At 40.8% G+C, this 14,298-nt stretch overlaps 2 protein-coding genes across 8 annotated transcripts in view; one reads left to right on the top strand and one right to left on the bottom strand.

Moving 5' to 3' along the window:
• Positions 1-1,129, top strand: part of CCDC73 (coiled-coil domain containing 73) — a 99,717-nt gene extending 98,588 nt beyond the window's left edge. For all 6 annotated transcript variants that reach the window (XM_077321939.1, XM_077321942.1, XM_077321938.1 and 3 more), the window contains one exon: positions 856-1,129. In XM_077321939.1, the coding sequence (XP_077178054.1) occupies positions 856-1,107 (252 nt within the window). In that variant the 3' untranslated portion in view covers positions 1,108-1,129. The remainder of the gene's footprint in view (positions 1-855) is intronic.
• Positions 1-14,298, bottom strand: part of EIF3M (eukaryotic translation initiation factor 3 subunit M) — a 29,483-nt gene that overhangs the window by 7,797 nt on the left and 7,388 nt on the right. Inside the window, exons 6-11 of one of the 2 annotated variants that reach the window (XM_077321945.1) lie at positions 11,169-11,252; positions 10,925-11,024; positions 6,946-7,027; positions 2,515-2,658; positions 2,102-2,162; positions 1,351-1,621 (exon numbers count right to left, since the gene is read on the bottom strand). In XM_077321945.1, coding sequence (XP_077178060.1) covers positions 1,501-1,621; positions 2,102-2,162; positions 2,515-2,658; positions 6,946-7,027; positions 10,925-11,024; positions 11,169-11,252 — 592 coding nt within the window. In that variant the 3' untranslated portion in view covers positions 1,351-1,500. Of the gene's footprint in view, positions 1-1,350; positions 1,622-2,101; positions 2,163-2,514; positions 2,659-6,945; positions 7,028-10,924; positions 11,025-11,168; positions 11,253-14,298 lie in introns of those variants that run through there. The other variant, XM_077321946.1, reaches the window with a different exon arrangement.

Consider the following 14,298-nt stretch of genomic DNA (forward strand, 5'->3'; position numbering starts at 1 on the left):
TTCCTCAAGAGACAGAGGTATTCATGTATGCAAGTCTTCTCGGGAATGGGAGCCACTGCATAGGGAAAACTAGCTCAAGAAAGTAGCCCTTTCTCTGCCTTCTTTCCTTTTCAGCTACTCACCAACCTACCTTTTATCTGCCTCCCACTAGCTATATTATTTATCCATCACCTTCTCCATAGTGGGAATCAAAACAGCTTACATTCTCTTCTTTTTATCCTCACAAGAAACCTATAAGGTAGGCTACATGGAAAGCCAATAGCACCCAGTGAGCTTCCACCGCAAGATGGGGATTCAAACCTGGGTCTACCAGATTTTATCCTGAAACAGCTACGGCACCATGGCTTTAATAGGGTGGCTGCTGTTAAACAGTAGCAAACAGTTAGGCCTAGTTGAATTAATCTTATGGTACCAAATCACCCAGTGGATGCTGCCAGGTGGCCCTGGCTCTGATAAGCTCTTTTGAAAGGCCAAAACAGCCCTGGAAAGTACCCTGCCCACTCCTTGACTTTTAACAGCAGAAACCAGGTCTGGAATGCTATGATAACCTAGCATAATCACTAAGAGAATTTTTTTTAAGCTACATGTACTCTTTTTATCATTTGGAGCTATTTAAAAACTTTGATGTGTTTTCTGTTAGATTTCATGATTTTCTGAAAGCCATCGGTATTTTTCAGGTTTGTAGAATGACCTGTCTGTCCCATTCATAGTTCCAGTCCCCAAGATTAAGTATCATCATATTTGTCCAACATATTTTTCTGCAAACTAGTCTTACCCATTCACAACCGCACTGGATTTACATATCCTCCACTATTAGAACATATAATGATCACAATATAATGATGTGTATTTTAGGTCAAAACACAGTGTCCCCCAGGTTTGCAACAGAAGTCTTCTCAACTCATCTTTAAAGAAAGTGCACTTGTGTTAAATGAAAGCTCATACAACAGTGAAGCAAGAGACTGGAATTCCCAAAATGTTTTCATAAGAACAAAACTCAACAACATTGAAAAATTTCTGTATTTAGAGAAGTTCTGTCAACCAAGAAAGAGAAAGTATGAGGACAACCCAGAAAAACAAATGACAGCCAACAAATCAGAAATGTAATTTTTGAATCTATGTTTTATAAAATCTGCTGATAAATGTCTTCCTTTGGTGTAAGAATCCCATGTCTAAGGAAAATAGTACACCCACCTACAGTTCTTGTGTCTTTAAATTAAAACCCTCTAGAATACCCTTCCCCTCTGAAAATTACTGTTATTAAAGACGAAGTATAGTGTTAATCTACAATATTACTACCCTATTGACTCCCTGTTCCTTTCCTATTATAAGAACTGGACAAATTTGAAATTGGTTTAGGTTTAAATTTATTGTTTTTGCATACTGGAGTTCAAATTATTTAATGCCAATCATATTTTCAAACAAATAAAAACTTCACAAATTGAGTTGGTCTGCTGCAGCTAAGCTTCCATCTGAGAAATCAAATCATAGGCGAAAGAATCAAGTATCAGACAAACTGAGAAGGCTGTTTTTCACTTGATTCAAATTCTGTTTCCAGGAGTTTAGCGTGTCATACAGCTGTTGCCATTGCTGCTTTCCAAAGGTCCGGTGTGTGCTGTGACTAAATAAAAATAAGTTAAAAAAATTAATATGGCACGTATGCTAAAGCTGCATTTCTAAAAGTTCTTTCCTATTCTTCAACACATCTTTCTATTCAGAATAAGAAACACTAGGATGACAGTACTTCATCGGGGGTGGGTGGGGCATTTTTACTCTTTGTGCCATTGTTTTATATTGCCAGCTAGCCTGATATCTGTAGTCTTCACCAGGACTTTAAAAAAACGGAGGGGGGGGCACAAAGCTCATTAGTATTCTTGCCACTGTTTAGCCATTAAATGAAATGTGCTGGAAAATAGGACTCTTTCATTAAATAAGCTAATCACATTCAGTCTGAGCTTTAATAAAATTATGATAAATAGCAACTATTTAACTACAGGCAATGGATAGGAATATCTTGATTCAAGTTAAAATATTAAACAGATGTATAAGCGTTATAATTAGCACTGGACTAAGTCACTACACAGAAAGATTTAAGACTCACCTGACCACGACTTTCCTCTGTGTTTGATCAATTTTGCAATGCACCATTTTTGTCTTTACAGCTGCAGAAAAAGAACAATAAGCTGAAAAAGTCTTTAAAATTATTAAAATATTAATTGATAGGAATTTTTAAAATTCTTCTAGAGCAGATTAGTATAAATATACGCTCTCAAAGTACGTTCCATTTGATTATTTCAATCAAGCAGAGAAAGTGATGTAACAAGGAAATTAATAATGATGAACTTTTACAAGCATACACAATGCACCCAATTTAAGTTAAAATATAAAAATATTATGCACATTGTCATAGCAAAGCTAAAAACATTTTTTTGCAGAATGCTATATCCATTTATAATGTGCCATATATGTAACAATGTAACAACCTACTTTTAATATGAATCGCCTATTTCTTACCATCAATAACAAAGGCTTCTACATCATCAGCTCCAATCTGAAGTTCTTGTTGCATAGTGTCAAATGAAATTTCCTTGTTTTCTACTGCCATGCCCATAAATGTGAGCAGTCTCATTTTTGCCATGTTCTGTTCATGTAATAAGCCTGCATTATAGAATACTGAAATTTAAGTTTTCAGCAATAAATGCTAATAAAAAACAAAATATGTTCATATATTTATTACATATGATTTAGGGCCCCATCACGCTTTTTAGGTTGCTTTGAATCAGATGTCCCTCTAACATAAAAAAAAAACACATACACACACAAAGAAAACGATCAGGCAGAGAGACACTGTTTTTGAGGAAGGAATAGATGCAGCCTGGCAGAAAGACTATCATTTTTGTCACCTCCATTGGTATTTCCTATGTTGGCCTGTGTCAAATTAGTTTTAAACATCAGCACTGCTCTAACACTAGTATAAAGTTCTCACAACACCAGCCCAGCATCATACTGTGGGTCTGTGCAACTCAAGGCCTGAAAGCCAACTGTAGTCCTTAGTTTTGCTGGGTCATGGAAAGAATTTCAGTAAATTGTCCACCCTACACAAGGGGGTATCAACAAGTTTGCAACAATCTTCTTCTGCAAGTTAGAGGCATGTAGTCAACCAGTCGTGATGTAGAGCTTGTCTGTGACTGAAATTCTGAAAGCATATGAATTCCTGAGGAAATGAAAGCCTGTTTAAAAACTCTTGCCAAGCTTGGCAACAGATACCACAATACAGATGCCGAGTATTATGCTTTAGGGAAAACAGTCAAAATTAGAAGATTACAAGAAAAGAGAACCTGGAGGATAAAGACAAATATAAATTGGCCAACTTTTCAAATTACTAGCTATGTCTTTATGTTGTGGTGCTTCACTGGGTTCAACAGCAGACAATACGGGGGGGGGGGGGTTGGGAGGGGGGGGAGAGGTTGGTTGGCAATCCCAAACAAAGAAAAAGAGGGATGGCCTCTGGTGGTATTGAAAGGAATATGGAGGTCACAAATGAGATATATAATAATCTGAAGTGGGGAAAGAGAAAGAGTGGGATAGTTAACTGAACTGGATGGAGAAACATGATGTTAAAAAAGAAGCCAGCATAAAGAAACCTGAGGTGGCCCAAAGAAAGAAGAAAACCCTTTGATGGGGTGCAAAGGGAAAAAAAGGTTATTACAACAGATGTAGGTGGATACACCAACCACAAGAAATGGACAGAAGGAACTACTATAAACTGGACACAAAGAGGGAGGGAAACTACTTATATGGCAGAGCATGCTAAGGTATGCACAGAGAAAAAGGGGGTTAACACAGAATGGGCTCTATGACAAATTTTGTCAACAAAACAGTAGTATGGTATTCTTGAATTAATGAAACTGAAGGATGCCAATTATTCCTGTCTGCATCTACAGTAATTTGTTTTGTAATTTACATTCTTACGCAACATTCCTCGCACTCTACTGTCTTTCCATAGCACTAAATTAGAGCTAGCACAGCTACAACCTGCTATCCTTTCTCCTAGAAAGCAGTTCTTATTTAGCAGGTGTGAACAACTTAATTCAACAGATATCAAATGTTATACGAATTCAGAAAACAGGAAGCAAAGAATTGAAAGACTCTGTGTGATATCAGACAATTCTAAAGGGTACATATTTCAAGATTCACCCCTAGATGCCCTAGTTCTTAATGGAATTACAGAAGTGATCACAATAATTATTTATAAAGATACATTTTCATATCCTACTTGATGATACTTGCCTATTAGCTCTTTGAATCATTAATAAGAACTTTTGCTTACACTGGGGGTGGGAGAAGAACAAAAAAAGAAGGCAGTTATGGCCATCTTCTAAAACTCTGTCCAAATGTAAAGCATTCTCAGGATTTTAGGCAAACTTCTGATGCTCCCAATATATACCAATATGTAAAAAAAAAACAGAACTAAAGCTTAAATGTATACTTTTTATTCAAACATTTGCAAACTGTATCAGAAATCTGCATGAAGTTTCAGCAAAGAAGATCCAGGTATTTTTCAGACTTCAGAAAAACTGAATGGACAGGATAACTAGAGTGCTCAACAAATATTTCTATTTGGAATTAATAACATTGTTACACAAATAGAAGAGCAGGGAAGAACATTACTGCCAGACATAATGTTGTGTTAATTAGGAGTAATTATGATGCAGGCTATTTATCTGGCACAGTTTCAACAAAATGTGATCATCATAATTCAAGCGAATGGGAAGCTCCAGAAACTATTGCTAACTGGGTTTAATGGAAATCTACAAGCTCCAAAAATCAATTAGTGCTCATAAACCCTAATTAACAAATGCAAATGAAGTGTTAATTACCCTTCTAATATAAAAAGGTTGTCCATACTACCAGAGCAAATGTGAACATGCTAGGGCGATTCACAGTTGACATACGGTAATACAACTGTTGGCCTAACTTGTCAGCATTAATAGACCAAATTGTAACAAAGTGATGCCACCTGTGGAAGCTCTTACTAAATGGGTTTTAGATTTTCATGGGTCTTGCAATGAATTTTGAACCAAAGCAAGATTAGCCGGTTGACTAAAAAAATAAAGAGAACAGACCAGCTAAAAATAAAGGACTGAAGCAAGCTAATCATGTACGGTATTCCTTATAATCCAGTGTAAAATTTTCAAACTCTCACCTGGTTTATTGGGTTAACGAAAAAGTTTTAAAAATTGCACCAAGGGTGCAAGCCAGTGTGTAATTTAGCATGCTTAATTCCCACATGGGGAACAATACTTGAATACACAACTAGTCATAACCTAATGCATAGTAATGTACTAGAATACTCTGTTACTGAGAACATAATGGTTTCAGGATTCTACATAATTCTGGTAAGACAAAGAGTTATTGTTAATTGTGGTCCTAAAATTTTGTTTTAAAAGTCCATTACACAATTTTCTGTATGAAGTCAACATGTATTGTCACTTAAAAAACAAACAAAACAGTTTTATGGAAACATTTATTCATTACCAGTATATCTAAACCTTAATGCAGTAATATAAAACCCTGCATCATTGACCAATTTCTGCATTGTCACTGACCCTTGTCCTAAAATGCTGCAATACAGAAAAAGTAATTTTCATGCATACAATAGCTTATGAGCCAGTGCTCCTTTGAAACAGTCAATTACACATCAATGGAGGAGTGCCAAAGTGTTAATTACTACTCCTTTTTTCCAATGTGTGTAAATAAAAGGGTGCTGACATTAACATTCCATCACAAAGCTTCATTCTAGGAAACATTAACTGAGATAGAATCTGGTTTGTTGAGACTAATGCATATACAAAAAAATCCAACTTGTGCTTAAGAACAACTGGAAGCACTCTCTTATTGTTCCTTTTTGTACATTTGACAGAAAGATCTGGTTAATTCACAACTTGATCCTATTCAGACCTTTGTTTGTAGAATGTGCCATCAAGTCGCAGGTGACTTATGGAAACCCTGCAGGGTTTTCAAGACAAGAGATGTTCAGTGGTGCTTCACCATTGCCTGCCTCTGTATAGCGACCCTGGACTCCCTTGGAGGTCTCCCATCCATATAACTAAGCAAGGCTGACCCTGCTTAGCTTCTGTGATCTGATGAAATCAGGATAGCCTGAGCTTCTAACAGAACATCTTATCCAGGACAAGGTGGCAGAGTTTGCATATCTAGCAATCAGTTTCTCTGCTGCAAATTTTGATACTGCAGAGAGATGGGTCTGTAGCACAGCCTTTTGAATGGATGAGCCCATGATCATACCATGCTTGTCCTTGTCACAACAAACAGACTTGTATGTGTTATTTGAATGCAGTCTGTATTTCAGGATTCATAGGTTCTATATCTTACTATTAAAGCTAATTGATTAGGTACAACATCAAATGATGACCTGTGCATGAAAAGCAATTTAAAAAATAGGAAACGCAAAAGAAAAGTGAGCACTTCATTTAGAGTAAACCAGTATCACATCAATCAAGGGGGAATTAGTGTTGATGTTCCATGTAAAGGGAAGGAATGAGACAGAATATCCCCCATCTGCTAAGCTAGACTTCTCTAAACAACAGAAGTACTCAGTGGTGTAACTGATTTTCAACTGGGCAATGAATGAGGAAATATGAAATGAGGGAGATAGCTGGATTTTACAGCGAAAGGGCCAATGTGGCTTTAAAAACTCTGAAGGTACCAAGGGCAAATCATCCCTCAACTGCTGAGCAAAGCACAAACTCACAAAAAGAACTGAAAACTCCAAGATAAATACCAGTAACAGCATAGTTAGGAACCCTCCTGTTATTCCATAAGGGCCAATAAGAGAGCCTTCTCTTCTGACAAGGTCACACAAGGCAAACATTAGAGCTACAGAATAGAAAAGATAACCAGGCATATATGAAAATTAAAACTTACCAAGAGAATCAATGAAGTCCTTGTTGTTTTGATAAAATCGGACATAGGATGCTAACTTAGCGCTCACAAATATAGTCAAAAGCTTTAAAAGAAAACATCAATAATCAGAATAGTTTGAACAGGATAAAATTAAAAACTCATGTTATTCATCAAGTGTCAAATAGATATTTAATATCAAGAATGGAAATTTGCAATGCCTAAACTGAGTTAACTATTATATCCATGTGATGCTTACAAAATATTTTTACTTACTTCAAAGAGCTCTGGAAGAGTGCAAGAAGTGCCTTGCTCAAGGAATACCTAGTCTAGCTCTGTTCTTAACAGAAGGCAGCCGAAAAAGGGAGCACACAGGATGCATCAAGCAAACAAATGAATCCATGTAGGCTCAAAAAACTAATTGGAGAGTACAACAAAATAATATCCAACGAACAGGTCCCATGTTTTGAAATATTTTGTCAGTGTAAATTACAATCTCATAAATGGATGAAAAGAGATATAATTGGCAAATGCTCCAGTTCTCCTCGGCTCTAGGAACATGCAGTGGCAAGCATTCATGCCATTTTTTGAGCCTACACAGATTCATTTGTTTATTTAACACAAGGCAGACACAATATGGTGGATGGTGACAAGCATAATATGAAGGACCTTTGAGTTGAAAAGTAGAATATAAATCAAACAAATAAATGTTAATGTACACTGCATTTGCTATTCATACTGAGAAAGATGAAACTTCTGAATGTGAAGGTCTTATATATATTTATTAAGTCTATTCGCTCTGAGCTAGATAACTCAGGCTAGACCAATCTCATCCGATCTCGGAAGCTATGCAGGGTCACCTCTGATCACTATATAGATGGGAGACTTCCAAGGAATAGCAGGGTCATCATGCAGAGGCAGTAAACCACCTCTAAACATTTCTTGTCTTGAAGATTCTACAGCGGGGTTTTTCAACTAGTGTACTGCAGTACCGAAGTATACCTCTAGATCAGCCTTTCTCAACTTTTTTACCATTGAGAACCCCCTGAAACATTCTTCAGGCTTCGAGAAACCCCAGAAGTGGCATGATTGGTTGGGAAGCATAGCTATGTACATGCCCACCCGGGGACCCTCCCCTTCCCACCTCCTCTAGCCCATCATCGGCCCTTTTAGGAGAGGGAGCGTGGGTTGACATAACCATATATAGTCATATCACCCAATAAATGTTTAGCAAATTTTAAATATATATTTTAAAATTAATAAATCCCCACCCATTCAGGAAACCCTTCCAGAGCTATCAAGCAACCCCAAAGTTCCACAAAATCCTGGTTGAGAAGACCTGTTCTACAGGGCCTCAGATGTACCACAGTATGGAGGAATTCAAGAGGGAAATTGTATGGAGTCAGCTGCCACCCACCAATGCCAGCCTCTGCTTGCCCTCCCCCCACAGGCATGTTTTGAGCAGTTTCTTTGCAAGGGGAGTGGGGGTGGGAAGAAGGTGCATCAGCAGCAGCCTCATGCGAAGGGTCTTGCCTCCTTCCTTCCAGGGGAATCCTCCAAGAAGAGTGGGTGCACATGGGTGAGAGGTGTATCAATGGCAGCAGGGCTGGAGGTTATTTATTATATTTATATATCATCCTCCCTGAAGGCTCAAACAGGAACAATACAAGTTAAGGAAAGTGCCGGACAAGCAAAGGTCATCACTCTTGGGGCTACCTCTGTTAAACCATGTGTTTAAAAAGGGAGGTCGGGGAGCAAGTCTATGGTTGTTTCTTTTCCCTAGTAGCCATGTGGGACCTCCATGCTTAGAGTCGGAAGGGCCCTGATACTGGGTGTTGGGGAGCAGTCAGCAGAAATGTGATGTTTTTAATTTTAATTTTATTTATTTTATATTAGTTTTACTTGCATATGGGGATGTGACAGGGGATGCTTGCATCATTTCTGCCGCAAAACCTGAAAAATATTTCAGGTGTACCTCCATGGTCAAAACATTGAAAAAGGCTGCTCTAACAGGGTTGGCTGTGACTTGATGACACTCCCCACCACCATTAAGATTTGTTCACCTATTGTCCATGAACTTTTCCTTTAGAAAGTCAGTGGCCATTGTAGCATGTTTGTGGCAGATAATTCCATAATATAGCGAGCCACTGAGTAAAGTAGTCTCTTTATGGTACATGTCCTGGGTATATTGCAAATCAACTACAGTGGAAAACCCTAAAAGCTACTCAAGTTATCACTTACATTAATCTTTATCATTATATTAGTTCTTCATTTCCTAAACTAAATATATATATATTCTAGCTTTTGTTTAGAGCAGGCTTTCTCAACCAGCGTTTCCCAACAGCCCTGGAAAGGTTGTGCTGATATGGCCAATGATGGCCCTGGAGGGGGTGGGAAGGGAAGGGGCCTTGCTGGCTGAGGCTCATCGAACGTGGCGACTAAGTCCAGAGTGGTAAATGCGCTTATTTTAACTTAACTGTGTGTGGGGGAAGAGGAGTGGCACAGGCCTCTCCCAGCCCTGTTTCTGGCATTGGGGTGGGTGTGGGAGCAGCAAAGTGGGTTGGTTTGGGGGGGGGGTAGTGGGGTTAGTGCTCGCCTGTTGCCCAACATTGATAACGTTGATATTGTGGATTGGTTTTAATGGTTTTAACTATGGGTTTTATTGCAATTTTTCTCTTGTAAACCGCCGTGAGCCTAAGAGAACGGCGGTATAAAAGTTTTATAAATAAATAAATAAATAAATAATAAATACATAAATAAATAAATAAATAAAGTGGCATAGGGCTGCCATGGCCCTGTTTCTGTGGGCTCCCACTGTAGGCTCCTGTTGGTGAAGAAGAGCAAATCAGTAGCCAGACCCAACTGCGTGTATGGTTCTGTTCATAAACCATTTGAAAATATTTTTGTGCTGTCACTTCCTGCACAGGGCTAGTGGCCTGTCAAATGGTAAAAAGGCTGAGAAAGGACTGAATTACTTGATCATGTTAGATACTCATCTGTGTTCTTCTCAGCTGCATTGCATACTGCTCTTGAAAAAAACCCACCTTCTCATTCTCACCCCCAGATCACTTATGAATAATCTACATAGCAACAGTTAGAATAAAAATTAACATACAAACAGCCCTACTAGATCAGACCAGTACTCCAGCACCCAGATAGGATCAAAGCCTGGAGGCCCTGTTGCTGCCCTTCATACCTGAAGAATTCTACCAGCAACTGCCCATCTCTTTCAATCTGTTGCCTTTTGCCCTTTGACTAGACCAGCCTTTCTCAACTTTTCTACAACTGAGAAACTCCTGAAACATTCTTCAGCCTTTGAGAAACTCCAGGAGTGGCGCAAGTGTGCACAATATGGTTGGGAAGCAGAGCTGTGTACATGCCCACCTGGGGCCCTTCCCCATCCCACCTCCTCCAAGCCTATCATTAGCCATGGGGGGGGGGGGGATGACATGAACATACATGGTCATATCACCTGATAAATGTTTAACAAATTTTAAAAATATATTAAAAATAATTAATTTCCATCCATTCGGGAAACCCTTCTAGGGCCATCAAGAAACTCCAGGGTTTCACAAAACCCTGGACTAGACAGAAATCTATAAGAGATCAGCAGGAAATAATTGCAAGGTGAAAAATAACCCTGTGTGGAAAACTTCTGGCTTTTTTTCCCATGGAAGCAGCACCTCACATGACCGTAAGACAGTATAATGGTACAAGATGACTTTAAAATATCAGATAATCATAATCTGAATGATCCCACAGATGAGGTAGAAAATGTGCATATTGAGACTGACTACAATGAACATGCACCTGACTAAAATATCAAATACTTTTTTATGCTTCAGAGGCTATCAACTGAAGTCATTTGTGGACTAAAATGAAAACTTATTATATGTCATAATCGAGAAGGCACTTAACTCTCACAGAAATTCTTAAGGGTACCTCACTGTGCGTTAACTTGGGTACGATTAACATTTATTACAATTAATATTTGAATACTTACATCATGAATAAGTTCTCCTTCCAAAAACTTAACTGGTTTTAAGGCAAGAAGATGATCAAAAAGAAAGGTATTTGGATCCTTCAGTGCACGGACAATACACCTAATAAGAAAATATGGATGTCCTCACTTTAAAATTTAATATATACTTTTAATTTCTGTGATCAGTCATGCACAAAATGTTTCTTCAGGGCATGCATAACATAAAAATGCTGAAAGCAACCCTGAATATAAGTTTTTCCATTACCTGTGAGCATCAACTCTAGCCTGAGAAGCATTGTCTTCTGTGTAACTTCCCAGCAACTCTACCATTACTTTTGCTGCACTGTCACTGTGGAGAAAAAAATACCTTTGAAAATAATTTTAACAATATACTCAAATAATTAAAACCCCTAGCAAATTATGAATAAAATGAAAAATGCAAGTGAATGGTTTTGATGGTCATTTGCATCAAACTAGTAAAGCAGCAATATTTACAAAACTTTAGACTGATATATTATCTGCTAGTTATACAAAGTTGTTGAACTTTGGCAGGGAGAACGGGCAAAGGGGAGGGAGACATACCAAAGGCGATGGATGCGACGGCGGTGGGCAGGTCGGTGGCGGGCAGCGCGGCGGGAAACAGCTTGAGCGGGGGCAGGCAGGCGCTGGGCTGGGCTGGCGGGCAGCGTGTTGGCAGTGGAGAGGGCAGTGGCTGGCCAATGGTGGTGGTCGCAGCGGGTCCTTGGCGGCCAGCCAGCTGCTGGGGGGGGCAGCATGCTGGCGGCCAGGCCCCTTGGGAGCAGCTGCTTCATTGGTGGGTGGGCAGAGTGATGCAGGCCGCCGCTGGTCGGAAGGCTTCTGTGGAGGTGGGGGCTCCGTGGCGGGTACTCCGTTGTGGGCGGGCGGAGGGCCACGGGGTGCCGCTGGCGGGAAGCCTTCTATGGAGCAGGTGGCTCCACGGCGGGCAGAGGGGGCGCAAGCTGCCGGTGGCGGGAAGGCTTCTGGGAGTGGGTGCATGCATGCTGGGCGGCCGGAGGGCTGCGAGGTGCCGGTGCTGGCCAGGCTTGTTGGAAGCTGTTGGCTCAGTGGCGGGTGGCCGAAGAGCTGCGGGGCGCCCTTCTGGGCAGTCTTCTTAGGAGCGGGTGGCTCTGTGGCGGACAGTCGGAGGGCTGCGGGGTGCCATGGAGGCAGTAGCAAGGACATCGCCCAGGCAACTTCCATCAGCTCCGAGGCTGTGGAGGAGCAGGAAAGCGCTGGCAGGGTGGCCAATGGCGACGGAGCCCAGGAGGCAGGAAGGCAAGAGGCTGGGTGAGTGGTTCCACCCAGCTGGGGGAGGCGGGCGCTCTAGGGGCTGATCCAATCCAGATGCGCCCAGCAAAGCTTGGCCCACTGGAGTGGGGGAAGTGCTGGCCGTGGGTTCCAGGGGTCAGACAGACCCGGACAGCGACGCCCAGATGGCCCTTTCAGAAATATTAAGAGGAACTATGGTAAGGATTGTATTACTGGTTTTATCTTGTTGTACAGTGCCCCAAGATGGCTGTACCAAAAGGGTGATTTATAAACCTAATAAATCAAATCATACCATGTAGAGCAAATGACAGTAACACAATCCAAATGTTACCACGGGTTGCAATGTGGTGGCAGGATCTTTCCTGGCCAGGAAGAGCCACAGCTGAATCACCAGCCAAAGTTGGTATAAAGGTGACTCAGCCAATGCTACAATCTATTTATCCAACAGGAGGCCTGGTTCAGGAGAACCTGATCTTTTAGTGGTAGCACAACTCCAAGGCTGGGGACAGAGGGTGGTGATAGGGAATGGGCCCTCAACTGTGGGGTTCTGCAGGGAGCAATACTCTCCCTGATGTTATTTAACAACTATATGTGCCCCCTCACCCAGCTGATCCAAAATTTCAGGTTGGGGTGTCACCAATACACAGATGACACCCAGTTACTTGTGTTAATGGTCAGCCATCTGTCAACTACCCCAGACCATTTGGCCAAATGTCTGTGGTAGACTAGCTCAAGTAGAATTGGCTGATGTTGAATCTAGCCAAGACAGAGATCCTCTGTTTGGGTCTGCATGCAGAGACACATCTCCCAGGACTTGCTAATGCTGGTTTCTCCTGTCAAGAGCTTGGGCATGATACTGGATATCTCCCTTTCAATGGAGGTTCAGACAATGATTGTTGCTAGCCTGGATTTTTTCCATCTACTGTAGTAAAGCAAAATGTGGCCAAGATATGAATCTACGTCTTTAGGAGCACGATAAAGAAAGGGTAAGTAAAAAGCCTCTTTTCTGCTAACAAATCTTCATCCTAAGAAAAAATTAACCCAGGAGAAACAATCCAGGGACAAATATGTCTCCTCTAAGCAATGCTAAAAGGTGAACGAAGTTCCCATTAATTCTTGTTTCAAAAAGATGTCCTCAGCAGCAAAGCCCATAGGCATAAAAAACAGCTCTAGGAAGGAGCCAAGAACAAAGTGGTTGATTTAATTTTACTTGCTTGAGCAATCAGGTTGAGGTACTGCTGCTTGTTTGCGCATCTGTCCTCTGAATCATTATTCTGTTTTTCCAGATGCTCCCCTATCTCTCAGCTTCAGACCTAGCCAGGGTGATCCATGCAACTCTGTGCAGGGATTCCCTTGAGACTGCTCTGGAAACACCAACTGATCCAAACTGCAGCAATACAGGAGGACACATGACACCAGTGCTTGCTCAACTGTACTGGTGCCAGATTGGAGATCAGATCAGTTTCGAGTTATTGGTACCAACCTTTAAAGCCCTTAACAGTCTGGGACAGATGTATCTACGGGATCTTTTACCTTATACCCCCTCTCCAAAAAGGCTATCAGTGGATCAGAATCTGCTCAGGATCCCCAGCCCAAAGAAAGTGAAATTGGCCTCAGCCTTAGCTCCAGCTTTGTGGAACACTCTGCTAAAAGACATCATTAAACAGTTCCACAGGGCCTGTAAGACAGGGCTGTTCCACCAGGCATATGGTCAGGGCTTAGAGAGACCAACAAGAAGTGCTGGTCCTGCTGCCAGGAACTGAGGGAGAGTGCTCCGAAAACTACCTCCCCTCATTAGACTGTAAATTTTAATTGGAGAAATTGGAGAGGATTGATTTTAGGTTTTTATAGTTTTACTGTTGTATACTATTGTGCTTACCTTACCTATGAATCAAGGTAAGCTGGACGTGGTCAAACAAGAAATGACAAGACTGAACATTGACATTTTAGGAATCAGTGAACTAAAATGGACAGGAATGGGTGAATTTAATTCAGATGACCATCAGGTATACTACTGTGGACAAGAATCTCGCAGAAGAAATGGAGTAGCCTTCATAATCAATAAGAGAGTAGGAAAAGCAGTCTTGGGATACAATCCCCAAAAT

Source organism: Paroedura picta, chromosome 2 (assembly GCF_049243985.1).
Source record: "Paroedura picta isolate Pp20150507F chromosome 2, Ppicta_v3.0, whole genome shotgun sequence".
Classification (NCBI taxonomy): domain Eukaryota; kingdom Metazoa; phylum Chordata; class Lepidosauria; order Squamata; family Gekkonidae; genus Paroedura; species Paroedura picta.